Source organism: Rhipicephalus microplus, chromosome 2 (genome assembly GCF_043290135.1).
Source record: "Rhipicephalus microplus isolate Deutch F79 chromosome 2, USDA_Rmic, whole genome shotgun sequence".
NCBI classification, from domain to species: domain Eukaryota; kingdom Metazoa; phylum Arthropoda; class Arachnida; order Ixodida; family Ixodidae; genus Rhipicephalus; species Rhipicephalus microplus.
The window spans coordinates 46,077,341-46,100,652 of record NC_134701.1 but is presented as its reverse complement, the minus strand read 5'-3'; the positions used below and the strand labels follow the sequence as shown (position 1 = coordinate 46,100,652).

Genomic DNA, 23,312 nt, shown 5'->3' with positions numbered 1-23,312 from the left:
TATCGGAGGTGATTATTCTGATTAAAGTTGAGATAGTACTGAGACTGATTGTGGTTGTGATACTCATATATTTTTATTCAAAGAGATAGTGCTGAGACCGATTTTGATATAGCGGTGATTCTACTTTATAGCTGATATGAGGTTCCGAGTTCCGGGTTACGTTTAGACTTCATAATCACAGCTTGATTAGCTATCGTCTGCGGTGTAAAATTTTCTTGTTGGGCGTCGGTCATAATAATATGGTGGTTTTGGGACGTTAAAGCCCACATATCTATCTATCTATCAATTTTCTTGTTGGCATTGCCGCCTTGCATTCGCTTCAAGTTGTCTCAACTGCGCATCAACTTGGCGTTTTTCCCACTTAGCCTTTGCATCGTTAACCCTAGTCTTTGGTGTAGAACTTTGTTGTCGCCAATGCAGCTTTGCATGCGCTTCCTTCTCTTTTGTCTCCATGGTAGCTTCCCGTCGATGGCGACGCTGATACTCAGGACGTCGCGCTTCCCTACGTTTGTCCTCGTCCATATGAGAGAAGAGAATGTGTGGTATGAAACTTCGTTAAATATATATATATATAGCGTTGACTTCAGCACCATCACATCAGCACCATCACATCATGAGTGGGCACGGTGGAGGCACGATGAACACACATTCATCAAACCCCTTTTTGTTTTTTGTACAGACCGTGCTTGCCATCACCTTGATCCCCTCGTCAGGCGACACACGTGTCAACCGCACTGGGCCGAATGTGACGGAACGTATCTTCGACTGGCACATCGGTACACAGAGGGATAACGCAGCTGACCTGGACATGCGCATCTGTACTGCACCATTCGGAAGACTACTGGCGCCACTCTCGTCGACGTCATCGTGTGCATCTGGTATAAGAACAGTCGCCGTAGCTGACTGGGCCAGTGGGCACGGTGGAGGCACGATGGACACACATTCATCAAACCCCTTTTTGTTCTTTGTACAGGTAAGAGACAGCCGTTCAGTTTCCTGCTACAAAAGCAATAACGTGTGCCTTTTGCATCTACCGTGCCCACGGTCACTGCTTTCAAATATGCTTGCCTTATATCATTGTTTCGTTGACTTGTTGACCTGTTGTGGTGACGTAGAGGAAAAGCCGGGTCCTAACACGGAAGAAATGCTGAGGTCATTAATGAAGGATATGAAGGAAATGAAAGCGACCATCAGTACTTTTAGCTTGAATTTGAACGAAACAACGCAAAAGCTGACATCAAATGAAACTAAACTGGACGGCCTTTCGTCCACTGTGTGCCATTACACATCTAGAGTTGACGACCTGCCGAAGACAATTGATCAACTAATTTTGAAGGTAGATGATTCAGAGAATAGAAGTAGAAGGAACAACCTTACTATATATGGTATTACAGAGCCTCGGGGAGAGCAACTCGAGTCGTTGGAAGAAGATACTCAAAAAATACTTCGTGATACCTTGAGTGTTCATGACATTAAAAGTGAACGTATCCACCGACTGGGGAAGCCGAATTCGAGCAAGGACCGTCCGGTAATTTTTGAGTTAGTGGACGGGAGAGACAAGCCGAGAATACTGAAAAATTGCAGGAAACTTCAAGGTACCAACTATAGTATTTCCCAGAATTTTTCCCCTCGTATTCAGGCAATCCGGAAAAAACTATGGGAAGTTACGAAGGAAAATAGAGAGAGAGGTGAAAAGGTTGCTCTTTTGTTTGATAAAGTAAAAATAAACACAAAACTGTTCAGATGGGATGAAGGAAGCAACATGATGGTTCAATTACACTCGAAATGACACGATTCTTCCCTGCATAATGATCGCACATCTAAAAAAAACGACATAACGCCACTGCCACCGTGCGCCACCCAGAATACGTTTTTCATTATGAATATTATTGCAAGAAGCATTTTACCTAAATCTGCTGATTTGGAGGGCCTTCTTCTAGCGTATAACCCAGACATGACGGTAATAACTGAGACGTGGCTTCACGATAACGTTTCTGATGAGGACATCGTGCCAAGGTCGCATGAGATTATTCTCCACAACCGCGGTGCAAGGGGCGGTGGCGTCGCAATTGTGTTGAAGAAAAACATTGAGTACACAGTGATATCTCACAATACCAACGTAGAAATGTTACGGATTCGTGTTCGCCTGTGCCAATACAGTGTTTTCGTAGGTGCAATTTACAGACCGCCGGATGCAGATCTTTCAATTCTAGAAAAACTGCATGATTTCATGTATGAGCACTGTAAAAGCAATGCTAATGTCATCTTGTGCGGTGATCTCAACCTTCCAAAAATCAACTGGGACCTACTGTGTGTTCCTTCATCATGTCAGCATTCCGAGTTGATCCTTGATATTGCTTTCTCGTTTCGTCTGAAGCAGCTTGTGGATCAGCCTACGCGTGTATCAGCTACTTCTAGCACAATTCTTGATCTTTTTTTTTGTTTCGAAAAAAATTAGTGCTGAAGGCTATGATAGGTCGTATTTTCCTGGGCTATCCGATCACGACATCGTCCTTTCTGCTGGTCGTATGCGAGTCTCGAGGATAAAGGGCGAAAACGTCAATAAAAATTCCCTGGTTTTAACTGTGCTCAAGATGAGAGTGTACTAGACCTTCTGGAAGAAGGTTTTGATATTTTTCAGCATATTTATGCTACTGAAAATTCTACTGTCCAAGATTTGTGGATTCATTTCAAGGCTGTTGTTAATAAATGCATTAGCAATTATGTCCTACTAGACGAAAAAGCGTAGTCGGCGGAATCCCTGGGTCACTCGCGAAATATTACAGTTGAAACGCCGCGTCAAGCGATTACATCACTCGGCTGGGAACAGAGGGGCGGTGTCCCTACAGTTACTCCGAGATGAATTGCGCACAAAGATAAAGCTATCCAAGTTCCATTTCTTCAACGGCAAAATGCATCATTTTTTGGCAAATGACCCCAGAAAGTTCTGGTTGCACCTAACGAATAAGAATGAGGCTATTAGCAAAGTGAAACTTGATGACACTATCACCGATGACAGTAACTGTATAGCCAATACATTTAATGACTACTTTTCGTCTGTGTTTTTTCGCGCCACCGTTCAGCCCTCGTCATATCCGAAAACTAGTTATGCTATCCCGGATATAGAAATCAACGAAAGCGGCATTTTTTCGGCGCTACTCAAATTAGACACTGAAAAATCTATCGGCCCGGATGGCATACTAAATATGTTCCTGCACAGATACGCCGAATGGTGCACGAAGTATCTGAACATAATCTTTAAAGAAAGTATACGGACAGCGGAAATACCTTTAGAATGGAAAACTGGAAAAGTGGTGCCTATTTATAAGACTGGTGACAAACTTAACGTAATCAACTACAGACCAGTTTCGCTACTGTGTACTTGTAGCAAGGTTTTGGAACATTTCATATTTAAACATATCTGTTCTTTCTTAGAGGACAACAATTATTTTTTAAGTAGTCAGCATGGTTTTCGGCGCGGTTTGTCCACTACGACGCAACTTATTCACACTGTAAATAATCTAATGGTAATGCTTGACAAGGGTGGACAGATTGACATGGTTTTTCTTGATTCTGAAAAAGCCTTCGACCATGTGTCACACCGACATTTAATGTTAAAGATCCGATGCCTTTTTGACAATACTTGGATAGTACAGTGGCTCGACTTGTATCTTACACGGCGTAGGGCAGTTTGGTCACATAGGCGATTCGGACTCAGAATTTGCATCTGTTATTTCAGGCATTCCTCAGGGTTCGGTGCTCGGCCCGTTACTTTTTTAATCTATATTAATGATTTACAGATTACATCACCAGTATGTTGCCGTTTATTTGCAGACGACTGCGTTGCATACATGCACATTCAGTCAGTGAAAGATCAACAAATACTTAACAACTTCTTAGCAGCTGTTAGCAACTGGTGATAAAATAGCAGATGCTCCTAAACGTTTCCAAGTGTGTTCAGATGAGTGTTACACGCAAGAAGGAGCCGCTGGTTTGCACCTATAGCATCAATAATGTTCCATTGGCTTCAGTAGACCAATTTAAATACTTGGGTTTGCATATCAGTTCTACGCGAAGCTGTAGTGGTCATGTGCAATTCATTGTTTCCAAGGCTTTGAGAAAACTTTACATGCTAAGAAATCGCATAATGCATTGTACTCCTAAAACTAAGCTTGTGGCCTACACGACATTAGTTAGACCGCTATTAGAATATGCGGACGTAGTTTGGGACCCGCACACCAAATGTGACATCGATTGCATTAAACGCATTCAAAAAAAAGCGCTAAGATTCATCTTCAACTATTACGGCAGGCACGTGTCAATTACTAACCTCAGACATTTAAGCGAACTTCCAACGCTAGAATCACGCAGGAAACTGCATCGACTGCAAATGCTTTACAATAGTGTAAACGGTAACATTAAAATGGGCTTCACTGCTTACATGCAGTATAACAGCGCAAGGCCAACAAGATAGAAGCACACTAAGACGATTGTAAGGCCACGAGTTAAGACGAAGGTGTATCAATTTTCGTTTTTTCCTCGAACGATAGCAGAATGGAACGAGCTTCCATGTGACATAGTCGGCCTATCATCAGTTCATGCGTTCACAAATGCCGTGCAAGATTATCTGTGATGTTATGCGCAGTTCTTGTAATTCTTTCTCTTTTACAGCTTGAAATGTATGCGGGTAACCATTATTTCGCGGTATTCTTTTGTTGACGTAAGCTGTCCTTTGGTTCACATGCTTATTTGGTTCGTTGGCCGTTGCACTCATGTTCTGAAATGTATGTGTCTTTCGGGTGTTCAATCACTCGATCCTGTATGTGTTATTGCTCCTGTGTCATACCTCAGTGTATTACTGCAAATGCTGTTGGGCTTGTTTTTTTATGTTCGCGCCTTGAGGTCACATTCGGCCGCATGTGTTGTTATCATTAGACATATGTGCATTTGTTCTGTTTTTCTTTCTTTTTTTATTTCGGTTGTCGACTGAAACAATGCGATGTGATGTACTCACTCCTGCCATGGCTCCCAAAAGGCAGCCGGCAGTATTTGATAAATAAATATTAAATAAATAATCTACAATTACCACAGCACCCTCTGTTGCTTATAAGTTGAAGGTTACATGCAAAATGGTTACCACCAACGCCCTCTGTTGCTTATGAGTTGAAGGCAACATAGTGTTACGGACAGACAGGAGACGGCGGACATCGTGAGGTCTTAAAGAGCTTCGCCCCTAAAGATTCTATGTGGATGACTACCCCGCAGGGACGTCCGCGTAAGCATGCGTTTCGTGTGTAGCGACTCCACGGACCCGAACTACCGGGGAGGGGGAGGGGGGCCCACTGTCTCCCACGCTTAGCCGTGTGTCGCTTTGTAGTGTCCGGAAAAACGAAATTCTGGGGGTTGAGCCGACGCTGGGTGATCGGGCCTTTGAGGACCCCAGCGGAGGTAGTACACATCTTTGACCCCGGCTTCACGCAGACAGCACGCCTGGGCTGACCCACCAAGGGGAAATCGGCAGTCGCCTTTTCCTATTTCTCGCTTCCTACATCTCCGTCTTTTGTATGTTTGAATCTTTTCTGTCATCTCCTCACTTAATTTTACTTCCTTCTTCCAGGCAGCAAGGGTTAACCTTGTTTATATGCCATGCCTGAGTCACATACTGTGTCAGAGTGACTTTGTACAGCTGGCAACGGCATGCCTTTTTACAATTATGCTGCCGCATCCCCATGTTCGGCTCCATGGTAGGTGGATGGTGCAGTGTTAATAAGCACTCGCACTGATATATAACAAGAGCAGTTCTGTTTCCATGTGCCGTACTCTTGCTTATCGTGACGAGTAATGTGATCTTTTCTGCGTAGTTATAAAGCCCGTAACACCGAGCAATAAACGTTATTTCGTTCTGCCCCTTCTGCCGGATACATTCCGTTATTTCAGTGGCGACGAGGATGGGATAGTTTCCCAATGAGAGCCAGAGAACCCTAATACGATGACACGACGGACGGCTGGAGCTCTTACCGTGTCCATTTAGAGGCCTTTTTTGAGGGCCATGGGATCACAGATCCAGGAAAACAGCGTGGGCTTAGGATATCGGCACTAAGTGACAGCGTTGTTCGCGGGCTTCAGGGAAGTGCCAGTCCAACTCGGTGAACATCCTGAGCTATGATGCCGTCGTACAGTTGCTTGACAACAACTTCGATCCCCAAGCTAATGAGATTGCAGCGAGTTACGCTTTTTTGATGCGGAATCGAGCAGAAGGCGAAAAGGTACGGGACTACATCACTGACCTGAGATGTCTCGCAAATAATTGCAATTTCGAGAAGCTCTTAGACTGCATGTTGCGGGATCGGATTGTCTGCGGAATAAATGACGAACAAGCTCGACTACACATGCTGTCGCTAAGGTCGTTGAATTTGGCGGTGGCAGAGGCTTTTGCTCTAGCTGCAGAAACAGCGGAAACAAACATGCGGGCTATTCAAGAGAGGAGGTTCAACCGACAGCGGTGCCGCCAATTTTCTACAGAAGCACAGGAGGAATCAGCAGAAATCCGGAAAAGGTTATGCACCCACTACCGAGTCTATTCAATGCTGGAGATGTGGCTCGAACCATGCTTGGGAAATGTGTAGGCACGAGAAGGTGACGCGCCACAAGTGCGGCAGGAAGAGACACCTGGCGATAAGATGCTCCAGTGGTCGCGGCAACCCCTCTAGAACATACGCTGTCAAGGAGCGAGACGGCAGTGAAGAAGAAATGCTCTACGCTTTGGTGGCTCACAGCTACAGTAGCACAAATTCGTTCTACCATTCGAAAGGGATTTCATCTCGGAGGACCGGAAACTGCACTTGCTGGTGGATACAGGATCCACTATCAGTGGGATTCCAAAGATAGTATTCGAGAACCATCGTGAACTGTGGCCGACACTGAAGAAGACTTTACTGCACCTGACGTGCTTCCTGGGGCCACTGCCAGTCCTTGGCTGGGTAGCTATTAAAGTCCAATGCGGTAACACGGAAGTGGAGAGCTCGCTAGTTGTAGTGAATTGCGATGGGCCTCTGCTGTGCGGCCGCAACTACATTCATGTCTTCCGGAATGCTGGCATGGCACTACTGGAAGAATGTGCGCCGGACAACGTAAATATGGTTCGATGCGAGGCAGCCACAGTGAAACGTGTGGCTGAATTTTCGAAAATTTTAGAGGAGAGGTTGGGTTGTTGCAAGGGGCCGCCTGTGCAACTACACAAACAAGAGGCTGCTGTGCCACGCTTTCGCAAGGCTCGACCAGTGCCATTTGCGCTTCGAGATAAGGTGTCGGCAGAAATCGACCGCCAAGTAGAGGAAGAAGTGCTTCCCCCAGTGAGAGTACCGGAGTGGACTACGCCTGTCATGCTCGTAGTGAACATGACGGGAATATTTATTCAAAATACTGTCAATCCTGTGATGGGGTCATTACAGGAGTGGTGTCACATTGTACATAGTTCAAACAAGCAATACACAGACTAAAAATACATGTTGCAAGCACTTGAAATTTGAAGCGAATATCTCCAACATAATGCAAAATTCGCCGTAGTGATAGGCAAAGAGTCTATGAATAAAAACATCAGATGAAATGCTGGGGCAAGCAAAAAACGAATACAAAACAAAATTCTACAGACAGAGTTAAAACTTGCGACATCGTCAATTCAGGAAATCATGGCTGAATAAAAGACAGCACACATTCACTCGCTCGATTAACGAATTCGTCAACCGTCGGCTGTGTCAACACGATGGGGTGCAGGGCATTCCAGGCACGTATAGTTCGCGGAAAAAAAGACTGGCCAAAAACATAGCTCCTGAAGGGATACTCATCAAGTGTGTGACAATGTTTATTTCGTGTTTGGCGCTTACTGTTAACCCTAACATAATTAGCCGGATTTATTTTCAGAAAGTTGTGTAGCACCAGATACAAAAATCTCAGGCTATGAAGCTTGGCGCGGCTAGCCAGTGTGGGCAGATCCGCTCTTATAAAAAGAGCAGTAGGTGAGTCGTACGCATATAACGGTTATAGATAAAACGGACTGCTTTACGTTGTATTCTTTCAAGCGCGGCTACATGTTTGTTTGTGAAGGGGAACCAGGCCACACTCGCATATTCGAGGATTTGGCGGATAAGCATGGTATATGCTAAAAGTTTTGTTTGGGGTGTCGAATGACGAAGGGTTCGCTTAAGAAAAAATAACCTCCCGAAAGCCTTTTTTGTGATATGTTCGACATGCGCAGACCAATTTAAGTCGGACGATATCAAGATGCCTAAATACTTGCAGGCAGCGACGTTGCGAAGTGGGACATTTCCCAGTGAATACAAAAATTTTGCCCTCGCTTTTTTCTTTGTAATTGACATGGCGACAAATTTCTCAGTATTTATTTCCATTTGCCACTCTCTACATCAGGTTTCGACCTTCTTTAGCAAATCATCTAGTTTTAAATGATCCTGGTAGCTGTCTATTCGCTGGTACAGGATACAATAATCTGCGAACAATCTGATTTTTACATCGGATACGTCTGCAACGTCATTATTAAAAAGAAGAAACAACATGGGGCCTAAAACAGAACCCTGGGGCACTCCCGATAATACTGGAACCGTGTCAGACACATGAGCACCATATTGAACAAATTGGTAGCGGCCGGTCAAATAGTCTTCGATCCACTTGGTCATAGGTCCGTTTCCCAATATACCGGTTAGCTTTTGGATCATTTTGGGATGGGAAACGTGGCCGAAAGCTTTTGACAAATCTAAAAATACTTTGTCAATCTGCGATTGATCATTAATGCCATTGGCAAGGTCATGCAAAGTCTCAACCAGCTGTGTGACAGTAGATTGTCCACGACGAAAACCGTGTTGATTGGAATGGAGAATAGCGTTTTCTTCCACGTAATCGGTAAGAGACTTTAGAATAATATGCTCAAGCATTTTGCAGGAAGTACACGTAATAGAAATTGGTCTGTAATTAGATGGACAAGACGAGTCACCACTTTTGTGAATGGGAAGAATTTTTGCAATTTTCCATTCCGATGGAACCTGGCAATCCATAAGTGATTTCGAAAGTATAAGAAAAAGGTATTTACACACAGATTCAGCGTAACGCTTTAAAAACGCATTGGGAACCCCGTCGGGTCCACTACCTTTCTTCCCATGAATGTTCAATAAGAGTGATAGTGAAACCAGCTCCTACAGTTGAGGCAAGCTTGGAGCACTTAAGTTTTTACCCCGAAACAGAAACGACGTATGTTTACCATTGTCAGCTGTAAAGACAGACTGGAAGTAAGTGTTAAATCAATTAGATTTCATTAATTCCTGCTCCGCTGAAACGACAGTAGGGAGGTTGTTTTTTTTTAACCAAAAGTTTGCCAGAACTTCTGGGGCGACTCTCTTATAAACTTACTTAGTGTTGTGCTGCAGAAGCCCTCTTTGGCACAACAGATTTTAACCCTCAATGACCGGGACAAGTAAGCTATTTTTTTCTTGAAACCCATAGACTGGGCTTAATTTGTTACATTTTCTTAGTCTTTTTACTTTACGTTTAGTATGAATGATGTCACGTGTGATCCAAGGATTGTGTTTTTTGTGACTTCAGCAATCTGCGGAACAAAGTTGCTCATACAATGAATATTGATAGCTTTAAATTTAGCCCAAATTATGTATATCGCCATAGACTCATCAGCACACATATTGAGAAAGTCGTTGAATTCATGCTTTAAATACATCATAACTGCAGCGTCGTCGGCTTTGTAAAACACCGGGACATACTTAACCGGTCCTCGCATGCGAGCGGGGCATTGTACAGGCAGGCTGCATGAAATCTTTTTGTGATCAGATAACCCCTTCAGGGTTTCCGTTAAGATATCCGTTGATGGAAAATGATCACTGAAAAATGAGATCTAGTAAAGAACTAGATTCCCGTTGTTCAAGGGTTGGCGTGTCAACATGTTGTGTGAGATTCAATGATAATAGGTAATCGCTTAAAAGGTCATTCCTAGCTGTTCCTGTACTCAGACGTTCCCAATTTGCATCGGCCAGATTGAAGTCACCAGCCATGATAACAGCGCCACCGGTCTCATGGTTGTGCATGTAGTCATATAAAGTTTCCAGATAAGCCAATTGCGCTTGTGGGGGTCTGTATACCGCACCGATAGATATAGTGACACCATTTAGGGAAACCCTTCACCAGACGGCTTCGACGTCCGGAACATCTGGCATGACTGAGTAGCTTATGCCTTGTCGTAAAACAATGGCAACGCCCCCACCTCTATGCTCTCTATCTTTGCGAACAATTACGTAGTTAATCGGAACAATTTCGCGGTCGTATATTTCTTTGTGCAGCCAAGTTTCTGAGACAGTTACAATGTCTGGCTGATTGGCGATCAAAATGGCCTCAAACTGGTAGGCTTTGTTCACAAGACTTCATGCATTAACGTTAATTAACGTCAGTTGGGTCGGCTTCTGGTGACCCGACCCTCCAGAACCATACGTTTTTCGTTTTTTGACAAAGCAACCAGATCACCATGATTGTTGTCCCAGCCGTAGAGTTTCCTAGTAATGCTCACTCTATCATGAACCAGCATCACCTTTTCACCTTTGTCTCGATTTCCTTTAGTTCTATCCCAGAGTTTCTTCCTAAGGTCTCGGATTTTACGGGAAAAGTCGTCACTAACTGAGTAACCTGAACCTTTCAGTTTAGAGCAGTTTTTGAATATTCTCTTTTTGTCCTGGTAATTCGAGAATTTCAAAATAATAGGTCTTATCTTATTACCATCTTCAGTAGACTGTTTTCCTAGGCAGTGAATCATTTCTATATCCCAGGTATTTACTTTTAGTATGCCCTCAAATATTTCCTTTGATACTACACGATGCTATGTTACTGGGGACTCGTTAGGCTGTTCCTTTACGCCATAATTTATGAGGTTCGACCTACGGCTACTGTTTTCCAGTTCATCAAGTTTTTTTGTAACGGCTTGAAGATTTTCCTCTAGACTAGCTATGCGCGGATTTCAAATTGACCGTGAATCCGGCATCACATTTGGAACAATTTTCGTACAAGAAAATTCAAGACATATTCGCATCTCTGTACGGTGGCAAAGTGTTCACAACTTTGGATTTACGGCACGTCTACGATCAACTTCCACTGGACAAAAAGGGACAAAAAATGGCTGTGTTGAACACACAGCTGGGGCCGATTGCATATAACCGCCTCGCTTTTGGTATCTCATCTGCTCCGGCTTTGTTCCAGCGCTGCCTCAAGTCCATTCTCCAAGGCCAGCCTCGCATCAAGGTTTACTTGTATAACATCATCATAGCCGAAGAACAGAACGACGACTCCACTCTGTGGCGAGTCCTTGAGCGGTTACGGGACAATGGACTCAAGTTGAACCTCGACAAATGCAGGTTTCGCGCGAAGCATGTATCGTTTTTAGGCCACAAGATCGACGCAACGGGTCTCCAACACCAGAGGCCATCACCGCGGCACCAAGACCGGAGATGGCGAGCCAGCTGAAATGATTTTTGGGAATGATTACATGTTACGCCAAGCTTTTACCTAAACTTGCCACCACGTTGGATCCACTCTATCGGCTGCTGGCTAAAGCAGCGCGATGGCAATGGAGAGCCGAACACGAGGAAGCCTTCAAGGAAGGAAAATAAGAGAAAAAGAACGACAGAGAGGTTAACCAGCCTATAGGCAGCCGGTTTGCTACCCTGCGTATTGGAGGGGGAGGAGGAGATCAAAGATAGAGAGCAGAGAGGAAAGAGATAAACACAGCACATTCGGCAGCAAACGCGCGCACACTCAGTCATATTAAAGGGGGCCAAGCGCACTATGGTGGAAGCGGAACTTCTCGTACACTACGATCCCGAAAAGCCGTTGCGGCTTGAATGCAGTGCTTCACCGGTTGGGGTCGGCGCGCTGCTGTCACACCGTATTGGGGACTGAGATTATCTCAAATCTTTCCGCTCGAGACCCCCGACAGCTGCTGAGCGAAATTATTCGCAATTAGAGAAAGAGGCGTTGACCTTGGTGTTAGGCGTTACCAAGGTTCCAGATTATTTTTCAGCGAAGCAATTTACTCTGGTGGCAGATCAGAAGCCACTGACGGGACAGTTTTTCCCGGAGAAGACGACTCCGCACATGGTAGCTACGAGAGTTCAACGGTGGGCATTGCTACTCTTGGCTTACCAATTCGGCATCGAGTACCGACCAGGACAGCTAAATGCTAAGGTAGACGCTCTCAGTCGTCTACCATTACCGTGCTGGGTGGATCAAGGAATGCAAGAACCCATGGTAGACGTGCTCTACAAACGAAGCCTAAATTCCATGGCACTTTCGGCTGAGCAATTAACGGACATGAGCCGTACGGAAAATATGCTTCAGCAGATCAGGGCATGGTTAACGGACGGCTGGCCACGGCACTTGCCTTCAGGACAGTGACACCTTACGCCGTAGTTTTCTCGCCGTGGCGAGCTCACGGCCAGTCATGATCTGATTTACTGGGGCCAACTAGATGCGGCACGACGGTGCATGGTAAGGGAACTGCACGAATGTCACCCCGGTATTAGCGTGATAAAGCGCACAGCGCATGCACTTTTCTGTACCCTGAATTAGACAGGGACATTGAACTGTTGGTTCAAAGTTGCCCACAGTGTATACAGTCCTGGCCCATGCCTGCCGCAGAAGTTCCGTCTTCTTGGTCGGTGAGCAACAAACTATAGTACAGGTTGCACAAGTATTTTGCGGGCCCCATCAACAGCTACAAAGTTTTTGAGTAGGTGGACGCCGAGACTAAATAGATTGAGGCCATACATTTGAAGACCGCCACGGCGGAGGTCACTATTCACGTACTTCAAGGTATTTTCGCACGTTTGGGCCTCCCGTACTGCTTAGCATCAGATAACAGACCAAAGTTTTCAAGTGCCACCATATCACGTTTCTTGCAGGAAAACTACGTGAAACACATGAGAACAACCCCATACTATCCGCAGTCAAATGGGTTGGCGGAACGGCCCGTGCGGACCTTAAAGGACGGGCTTCGAAAAACTCCGACAGGTACGTTGCAAGGACGACTGATGAAGTTAGTATTACGTTACAGAACGACTCCCTAGGAAGGAGGAAATTTGCCAGCAGAACTGCTGTTGGGCTTTCGACCCTGAACCAGGCTGACGGCCGGACTCACAGACAAAAAGGGGGCCGGAATTGATGGTTCCAGTGAACCTGTACAACCAAAAGCCCAAATGCGCTTCCATCCAGCAAGGCGTGTATGGTCGCGCCAGTATCAGTCTGGTCAAAGATGAATGCCAGCGACTGTAGTGTCCACGTCGGGAGCACGCATGGTTACACTAAAAACACCAGAGGGACCACAGTGGCGCCACGTAGATCAACTGCGGCCACGCCTGGACTCGGGGTCATCAACCAACAAGCGGAGCCAAGTCAACGACGAAGCGTAGTGTTCTCCCAAGCAGACAGACGCTCGTCAAGATATGGGCGTACGAGAAGTCAACTCTCAAGCCAAAGACCAACAACCGCTACGACATTAGACTCACCAGCAGAAACCACCGGATCGTCTCGCCTACTCTAGCCTAGGGTGGAAGGATGCAGTGTTATCAAACACGCGCACTGATGTATAACAAGAGCAGTACTGTTTTCTTGTGCCGTACTCTTGATTATCATGACGAGCCACGTGACCTTTTTTTGTGTAATTTTAAAGCCCGTAACACGGAGCAATAAACGTTCCTTCTTTCTGCACCTTCTGCCGGCAACGTTCCGTTACTTCAGCTAGCATGAATACCAAGTTTATAGTTATTTGATGTCGTCTTTTTAATTTTCCAAACTGTCTGAATGCCCTCCACCTCAAAGAGGGTACTCCGAAGCAACCCTGAAAGGCTTCCTTAAACCGAAGAAATCTTCCCGCGCTTCCATGTGATTCACTGTGAGACACAAAATAACGCAAGAATAATCTCGCTTTTTCTCGAATCGAAAAATTACTCTTAAGATTTGAAAGCGATAGCGAAATGTAGCCCCGAGCACACCCTTCAACCGCTAAGTGTATACTTATTCATGTGTTTTGTTACATACACGCACGCACAAAACACGCACACAGTAGATTGGGCCAGCGCGCGCAATTATCACCGAATGGGCTTGTTTTCGTCATGACATCTGTCGAACAAAATGCGTCAAAGGGGCCCAGAAACACTTTTTAATTAACCATGGAATGAATTAACTAGAAACGCTTATTGCCTCATGAATTCAACGCTGCAAAAAATTTTAAGAATCGTCGCTTGCTGCAATTAAATATTCTCTTCTCTAGTCCCGATGAAAGCGCTGAAAGCTAAGCAGGGAGGGGTGGCAGGGCAAAGAAACTACACGCCTCGTGAATTTGAGCGTTTTTTTTTCTTCAAATGCGAGGTCTTGTCAGTGTGGTTGCACACGCACGCGTCGACAAGTAGCGGCCTCCAGCGGCTATGTCGGTAACTTGATTTTTCAGTGACAGACGAACAGACGATTTTTCGCTCAGAACCAACGGGGCAGACACCAGAGGGGATTTTCTGCGACACGAGCTCTTTAACGCTATTGTGATGAAAAGCCTCACCAATACCCTTGGTTCAGGTTATCAGGCTACACGCATGGCTAGTGGGGACCTTCTTCTACAAGACCAAAGCAAGGCCGAGAACCAAAATTTGTCAAAACTCGCCTCTTCTGGAACCACACTTGTATATGTAACACCGCACCATTCCCAGAACAGTTCTCGAGGCGTAGTATCTAATCAAGACTTATTGATTGATTGATTGATTGATTGATTTGTTCATTGAATAATTGTTTGATATGAGGGTTTAACGTCCAAAAACTACCATATGATTAAGAGCGGCGGTGTGGTGAAGGGCTCCAAAAAATCTGACCACCTGGGGTTCTTTAACATCTGAGCACAAGAACCTACAGCATTTCCGCCTGATCAAGACCTAATTGACCGGAGAAAGAGTGAGCTTAGTAAATGAAAACATCCCGTTTAAGAAGGCACGCAAGTGTCTTTCTTTGCAGCGTCCTTTGTTCGTGGAGGTGGCACAAAAGTAGACAGTACCACCAGAATCCGCGGCACCCGCGCGTACCACACAAAGTGGATGGGTGGTAGCACTATTCACCCCCTCATCGAAAACAGCCCAGGCTCTTCAGCCAACACAGGGTTCGCAGGCCTTTGGACCTGCATTCCCAGGGCTTTCTGTTCCTATGGATAGCCCTGAAACTTCTGCGCCCGTACGTGTGAACCGCGAGTGGGTGTCCAGCACCTCGTCCGAGGTGATGGACACAACAGCAAATCCACACTGTCTCCGGCACAGAAGGAGAAGCGCAGCTCATCGGAGCGCGCCAGAAAGTCAGAAACCATCATCACGGCACCTGACAAGGGCTCCCTGACTTGACACAGTACTTCTTGTAGTACACGCAGCACTCCTTTACACTCATAACGGATACACACATCATACAACGAAGCTTCAGAGGACTGCTTAAAACCCCAACGATATCTAAGAGCACTTAAAGCCAGAAAACTTCTCAGTGAGTTTGGAAGGGCACAGCAGCAACCTTACAAACTCCGTCATGATAAGCTTATCATTGGCAACAAAACTTTTATTTACGATCATAAGACTAACAAAGGCGTTCTGCGCCTGTTAAACATATAGGCCCCAGCCGTACTATTCCAACCAGGAAATCATTCTCCTTTCTTTATACTAACATTAGAAGCATTATTCCGAAAGTTGATGGCTTACAAAATCTAATTAGCTCTTCAGAGTCAGATTTGTTCGTAATAACCGAAACATAGCTTAACCCTTCGATAGCAGACTCAGAGCTGCTACAATACTTCCCGGACTTCAACATTTTTTGACGTGACCGCACTAACAAACGTGGAGGTGGAGTGCTGATAGGCAGTCATAAAAGCCTTCAATGTACAGAAAGTCGTGTGTCTTCATGCTTAGAAATCACGTTCATTTTCTGCAATGCTTCTTATCCAACCACGATAATTGGAGTTTGTTACCGCCCTCCCGGTCTTGACCCCCTTTTTGTACCGAATTTCCACGTGGCTATTTACTCTGTAACTAAAACTTTTCATCATTATCCGATACTTCTTTTCGGTGATTTCAGTTTTCCAGCAATTTCGTGGAATAATCTGGCAAGCACAGCCGCCAAACACGGTCCTGAAAGCGATTTCGTCAACTCATGCCTAACATTTGGACTAACGTAACTCGTCACTGAACCCACACGTCAAAATTCTACCTCCTCCAACACTCTAGATCTTATCCTCACTTCCGAGCCTGACAAGGTTTCCAAGATGACGTTCTTGCCTGGCTTAAGTGACCATTCAGTGTTTCATGGTACCTACATCTGCCAACTAACACACTCGTCTAAAATAACAAAAACAATAACATTGTATAACAAAGGAAACTATTCCGCCCTGAACAATGAATTTGCAGAATTCGCAACTTGCCTGCTAGCCAATTTTTTCTAAGCACTCTGTCGAGACTAATTGGTTGCTCTTCAAAAATGAAATCCATGACCTGTTCATAAAATACATACCCACCATTACCGTCACCGAAAAAAAGACGTCCCCATGGTTCACAGTTACACTAAAACGACTCAATAATAAAAAGAAAAGACTTTTTAGATCAGCAAAACGATCTAATAAAATTTCTGCATGGAACAACTACTACGCTGCGGAAAAAGCATTCAGCACGCATGCTATGAAAGAAAAACGTTCTTTTTACTCACAGACTTTGCCGGCCATGCTTACCAATCAAATTACTCAGTGAGTTCAAAAAATACAGAAACCATCTAAATGGTGAAATAAGGCGCGCTAAATTCAGGTATTATGAGAATTTATTTAGTAGAATAAGTGTTAATCCGAGCAAAATTTGGAGCGAGGTTAGAAATCTTTCTGGTCAAATAAAACAAAGCCACATTCCTAGGGTTTTGGAAAACTCTAGTGGCCTTGGTAACCAAGAGGTGGCAACGGCAATAAATAACTACTTCATAAAAAGTTGTGATTTCGATGATGCGGGGTATGACGAGGATACACAACTGCCTGTAAATGACCGTCGCTTATCTAACTCTATAGTTCTGCACACTATCTCATGTCATGAAACCGAAGAATTAATAACAAAGATAAAAAACAATTGTGCAGCAGGTTACAATGATATTAAAGCTATACCAATAAAATACGTCGCTGATGTTATGTCACCTGCGTTGTCACATATTATTAATTTAACTCTTGTTACCGGCGTATTTCCCGATGAATTAAAAATAGCTCGCGTATATCCGGTTTTCAAGGGGGGTAATGACCTAGAGATTGGAAACTACCGACCGATATCGGTACTTCCGATTCTGTCAAAAGTTTTTGAAAGCGCTATTAATATTAGATTACAAAAATTTTTTGCGAAGTACAATGTAATAAGTGATGCCCAATTTGGCTTTCAAAAATGTAAATCCACCGAGCTTGCATTACTCAATATTAAAAACGAGATACTAACCAATTTTGAGAAAAAGTTATATACTCTTGGTCTTTTTGTTGACTTCCGCAAAGCATTCGGCACCGTGCACCACAGTGTTCTTTTATAAGAACTTAATAACTACGGTGTCCGTGGCGTTGCCAATAGGTTAATTCAAAATTACTTAACAGACCGCTATCAGTATGTCGCTATTAATCAAGAGACATCTCCCCGTGCGAGGGTCAACAAAGGTGTCCCACAAGGATCGATACTTGGTCCTCTGTTGTTTATAGTTTATGTAAATAACTTCTGTAGCATTCCGGATTCTCCTAAGTTAATCATGTATGCTGACGACACCAATATATTTTTTGCTGGTTCATCGATCTCTCAACTTGAAACGTCTGTAAACACATATCTAAATAAGTTGTCTTCCTGGATCAAACTAAACAAGTTGCGGCTAAACGCGAGTAAAACTAAATATATATTGTTTGCACCCAATAATAAGCCACGGAATATAAGTTTAAGTGTCTCCTTTGAGGTCAGACTTTAGAACAAGTCAAGGTACAGAAATTCTTGGGTGTGTCGTTCCAGGAAGACCTTTCCTGGAATGAACATATAAATAAATTGGCAGCAGATCTAAGTAAAAGCGTTGGATGTATGTACAGACTATGTCCGTTATTACCACTTTGGCTAAGGAAAGTGTTATATTATACACTGATATATTCCAGGCTAAGTTATTGTGTCTTATGTTGGGGAACAACGACGGCTCAAAACTATAAAACATTACTTACACTACAAAAGAAGGTACTAAGACTATTCGAGGGATATTACGGTATGCCACAAGGTCTTAGCGCACGTCCGTTATTCCCTAAATATCTCATATTACAAGCAAACCAAATATATTATTATAACTTATTATTGTATATCCAAAATAATAAACTATACCCCATGTACGATTCTTCTCGATGTGCTGAGTACTATCTCCGTACACATAGTATAAGAACACCGAAAACTAGAACAACCTATGGTCAACAACATAATGATTATCAAATACTGAGTCTCCTCAACAAACTGGGTGACGTACTTGACCTAAATAAGAAAACTTTCAAAAATAAGTTCAAGGAATTTCTCCTTTTCAATTGTATTGAATACACTTAATACAGAAATTTGGATTATTTATTACTTTCTGTGTCCCAATTGCTTAGAGTACACTATTTGTGTCCTTTTGTTGTTGTTTTTTTTGCTTATTGTTTGTTCAAGGTGCTTAGGAATGTATGTGTCTCCAGATGCTTTCCTTACCTCACCTATTGTATATATTACGATGTTTTTTAGGTATTTCATTACTATTTACTGTCCTGTTCTTTCTTTATATTTGTGATGGTTACATGTGTGATCAGAATTTGCAAATTGTATCTGTATATAATGATGTTCTCTAATTTTGCGGCTAAGTTGTGTATGACATGTTATTTTTAGTTTTTATTTTATTTTATTTTGCCAGACTGTATTTCGGAGCAAAAGCCTTCGTCAGGCTATGTAGCCTTTTGCTTTTGCTTCGTTTTTTCTGTTGCACGTACAGAAAAATGAAAAATTGAAATTGAAATTGAAATTAAAATAACCCGAAAAAATTTTGGAGCGTTATCAACCCTCGAAATTCCCAACCACTGGCACTGTTTGATAATCATAACCTTCCGATCGCCGACGATGAAGCCGCCGAACAACTAAATCATTTTTTCTCTTTCATGTTCACTATCGAGCCTAACGGCAACTTACCTTCATTTTATCCTCGTTATTACGACATAATGCCGGACATCACGTTTTCTCAGCAGGGCATTGCTAAATTAATCGACTCATTAAAGCTTACATCTTCTTGTGGCGCCGATGGCATCAACGCTAAAATGTTAAAAAACACACAACGCATTGTCAGTGTGATATTATGCCATATTTTTCAGCAATCACTGTCTTTAGGAGTGGTGCCGGAAGACTGGAAAGTAGGTAAAATTGTTCCAGTCCCTAAAAAGGGCCCTTCATCCCAGCCTAGCAGCTATCATCCCATCTCGCTCACTAGCACTTGCTCTAACCTAATGGAACATGTGATCTACTCTAACACCGTCAAGTTCTTAAACCGCCACAACTTCTTTCATCATAGTCAACATGGGTTTCGCTCAGGATTATCCTGCGACACACAACTTGCTTCATTCTACAATGACCTCAGTTCTAGCGTTGACCTAAATATACCCACCGATGCCCTCTTTTTAGACTTTGAAAAAGCATTTGACAAAGTTCCGCATCAACGGCTACTCCTCAAGCTTTCTTGCTTAAACATTAATACATCGACGTTCAACTGGATTCGTAGTTTTCTGACTAATCGGCAACAATTTGTGTACGCTAACAACCATTCATCTAACCATCTTCCCGTAATATCTGGCATCCCACAGGGCACAGTACTCAGACCCCTACTTTTCTTAATTTATATAAATGACCTCCCAGCTAACATTTCATCAAATATTCGCCTGTTTGCAGATGATTGCGTCGTGTACCGTCTAATAAAAAACCTACCGATATTGCTATACTTCAAAACGACCTTAACCTTATTGAATCCTGGTGTAACGACTGGCTAATGTCTTTAAACGTAAATAAGACATCGCGAATATCATTTCGCCGTAGGCAACATTATCAGCAAGCGACTTACACCATTTCGGGCTCTACAATCTTAACTGCCGAATCCTATAAATACCTCCGCGTAACATTCACAAGCAACCTCACCTGGTCCACTCACGTTAACAACGTAGCATCCTCCGCTGATTGTGCGCTGGATTTACTTCGTATGAATTTAAAACTTGCTTCCTCATCAGTAAAGTTGTTAGCTTACACCACATTTGTTCGCCCTAAATTGGAGTACGCATGCTCGGTTTGGAACCCTCATCAATCTAATGTATCTAACCTTCTCGAATCTGTATGAAATCGCGCAGCCCGGTTCATCTACTCCGTGTACTCTTATCATTCCAGCGTTTCCGAACTTAAAACTCGTGCCCACCTCAACAACCTAGAATCATGTCGTCATATATCTCGGCTCTGTCTTTTTTACAAATTTTATCACGCTCCTTTTAACGTTCCAGCCATCTTACCTGCTCATCGATTATCCAGCCGTACAAACCATCCCCGAGCCCTTTATCCACCGCCAGCACAAACTACTGCCCACCTTCGCTCCTTTTTTGTTGCAACCGCCCGGGACTGAAACAACTTGCCTGCCTTCGCCATGCACCACGCCGACCCACATGTATTTAAGACCGTGATTGAATCGTTAATATGTTGCTAATTATGCCCATCCCTCATGTAATACCCCAACTGGGGCCTTTGAGGTATACTAAATAAATAAATAAATAAATAAGAACTCTTACTCAAACCTTCACCAAAAGTGCTGTGTGTACAAGATACGCACCTAAATTCCATGAACAGCCATTTTCTACGTCGTTATGTATTATACAGAAAGGACCGCGATGACTCTGTCGTGTCGTCTGGTGGGATGGCCATTATACACTTCAAGGCAAAAACGTGTTAAAAGGGTGCGTGTCGTTCGTCCTTTTGGGGACTAATGGGGATGCCACAACCATTAATATATTTAGAGATTAACGGCACTGCGTCTAACAGTTAGTCCCCACAAATCAGCTCAGAGGACTAACAATTAACATCTTAGCAGGTGACCGTTAGTTCCACAAATCACCTCACAGGATTAACATTTATTCTTTACATTCACACCTTATTGTACTACCATTAGTTTCCACATTTAAACCTTACCGGGCAACTATTAGTCGTCACAGTTGCACATCGCTGGATGAACAGTTGGTCCACTCAAATACCCAAATCGGATCGAATTTGACTTGATTGATTGATTGATTTGTGGGGTTTAACGTCTCAAAACCACTATTTGATTATGAGAGACGCCGTAGTGGAGGGCTCCGGAAACTTTGACCACCTGGGGTTCTTTAACGTGCACCCAAATCTGAGTACAAGGGCCTACAACATTTCCGCCTACATCAGAAAGAGTTTTATTTACAGCTCAAATATTGTTTTTCTATTTTTTCTCCACCAGGCCTAATACTTTTTTCGCCTGTTTTTCTGCGCAGTGAGAAACAAATGGTGCGGAAAAGAGCGGGCGAAAAGTTATTTACCACCTGTGTGTCGCTGCTTTCGCAGTCACTGCAACGACAAAAGACAAAAGTGATACATTAAAATCTTTTATTTTTCTCTACACACATGAGGGTCTACCGCCAGGGGGCCGAGCCACTCGGATGCTTCTCGAATGGGCTCCGTCAGTTTTTTTTTTTCTTTTCGTGGCTAGATAAGGAAAACCACGGTATTCAAGACCAATACAGTTGTCGCCAGACGATCACTCGATTCGTACAACGGCAGGATATACCAGGTGGGCCTACTTTTTTGAGCCGTGACTCTTCTTTCACGTTCTCACAGCGGTGTCGCCCTAGCTACGCCATCGCAGTGCCAGCGCAGTGCCATCGACGCGCTGGCAGCTCGGCGATAAGCCAGGCTCCCGGCTTGTTGGAAGCCTGTGAAATGAATGTTGTGGAAATTGAGGGAAGACGCTGGCTCCCGAAGAGTACAACGACATTCAAGGATGGGTTGTGGCCCGTGAATGACGCAAGAAGGCAAAAGACAAGACGAACACGGTACTAGCCACGAACGTGGGAGGTGCGTCCAAGGAGGCGTCTCGGAGACTGAAGAATTTTTCGCATCGTCAGCCAGTGCCAAAAGAACCGCAACTACCAGAAGACGATTACAAGGTAGTAATACGCCCAGGAGGTGGTCTGTACTTGACGCGACAGAGTATAGCGCTCATAAGAGACGGTGTTCTACGAGCAGCAAAAGTACAGCCTGACATTGCTGGAAAAGATACTCTCAGAATCAACATGCGACAAAATACCATGATCATGAGCACGCCTAGTCTGGCCAATGCGAAGAAATACAGCAACATCAAGGAAATTAAGATCCATGACAAGAGCTACGCTACAGCCGCCTATATAAAAGCACTAGAAAAGTCATCCTAAGGGGTTATCCACAGAATACCGACGTATGATAATCAAGAAGACATAGAAAAAAGCATGGTCAATCAGAAGAACCCGACGATTTTACATGCACGACGTATGGGACCTACGGATTCATTGGTCATTGTTTTCGAATGCTTTTTTGTGTCGTATTTCATATACTAGCGTGGTGCTGAATGTAGGTGCTTCCTATACAAGAAGCAATATGAAACATGCACTACTTGTGAACGAATTGGGCATCGGACGGATGTCTGCCCACAGCCTCACAGCAAGAAATGTAGTGGTTGTGGGGTGCTCAATCCAACTGAAAACCTCTAGTGCGACTTTAGGGGTAGCCTTTGCGGAAAAGGTCATCTTACAGGGGACAAAAAAAATGCAAAGAATTGTTCAGGACCCCGTACCTTTTGAAGAAAAGATGGTGGGGAAAGGAACAACGACAAGGTGATGAACAAAAAGAAATTAAGATTTTGTCGAACACTAGGGCCACAGAGTTCGGAGAGAAGAGTACGCACTAGAAAATTCAACAGAGGAGAATGGCAATTGTGCCACCCAGGACACAGGAGGATGACGCAGAGATCGTTCCAGCTCCTTCCCGCGACTCACCGCAGGGGAAAGAAAAGGAATTCAACTTGAACCCAGATCCTCATCCAAATCAAGGTCCACTCGTCAACACAGATCCAGGTAATGGGCTAAATGCAAGACAAGGGCAACGACATCATCTCACGGACAGTCCCACGAGGATCCTGATGGCGGTCGGGGCAGT

At 44.0% G+C, this 23,312-nt stretch overlaps 2 protein-coding genes across 6 annotated transcripts in view; one reads left to right on the top strand and one right to left on the bottom strand.

Annotated features, from left to right (window-relative positions):
• LOC142796229 (uncharacterized) overlaps positions 1–21,624 on the top strand; it is a 54,766-nt gene extending 33,142 nt beyond the window's left edge. Inside the window, exon 3 of the mRNA XM_075886425.1 lies at positions 680–21,624. Within this exon, the coding sequence (XP_075742540.1) occupies positions 809–1,789 (981 nt within the window). The 5' untranslated portion in view covers positions 680–808 and the 3' untranslated portion in view covers positions 1,790–21,624. The remainder of the gene's footprint in view (positions 1–679) is intronic.
• The window catches only part of LOC119185027 (galactosylgalactosylxylosylprotein 3-beta-glucuronosyltransferase S-like), a 345,200-nt gene that overhangs the window by 10,190 nt on the left and 311,698 nt on the right, over positions 1–23,312 (bottom strand). The gene's annotated exons all lie outside the window — the stretch shown is intronic.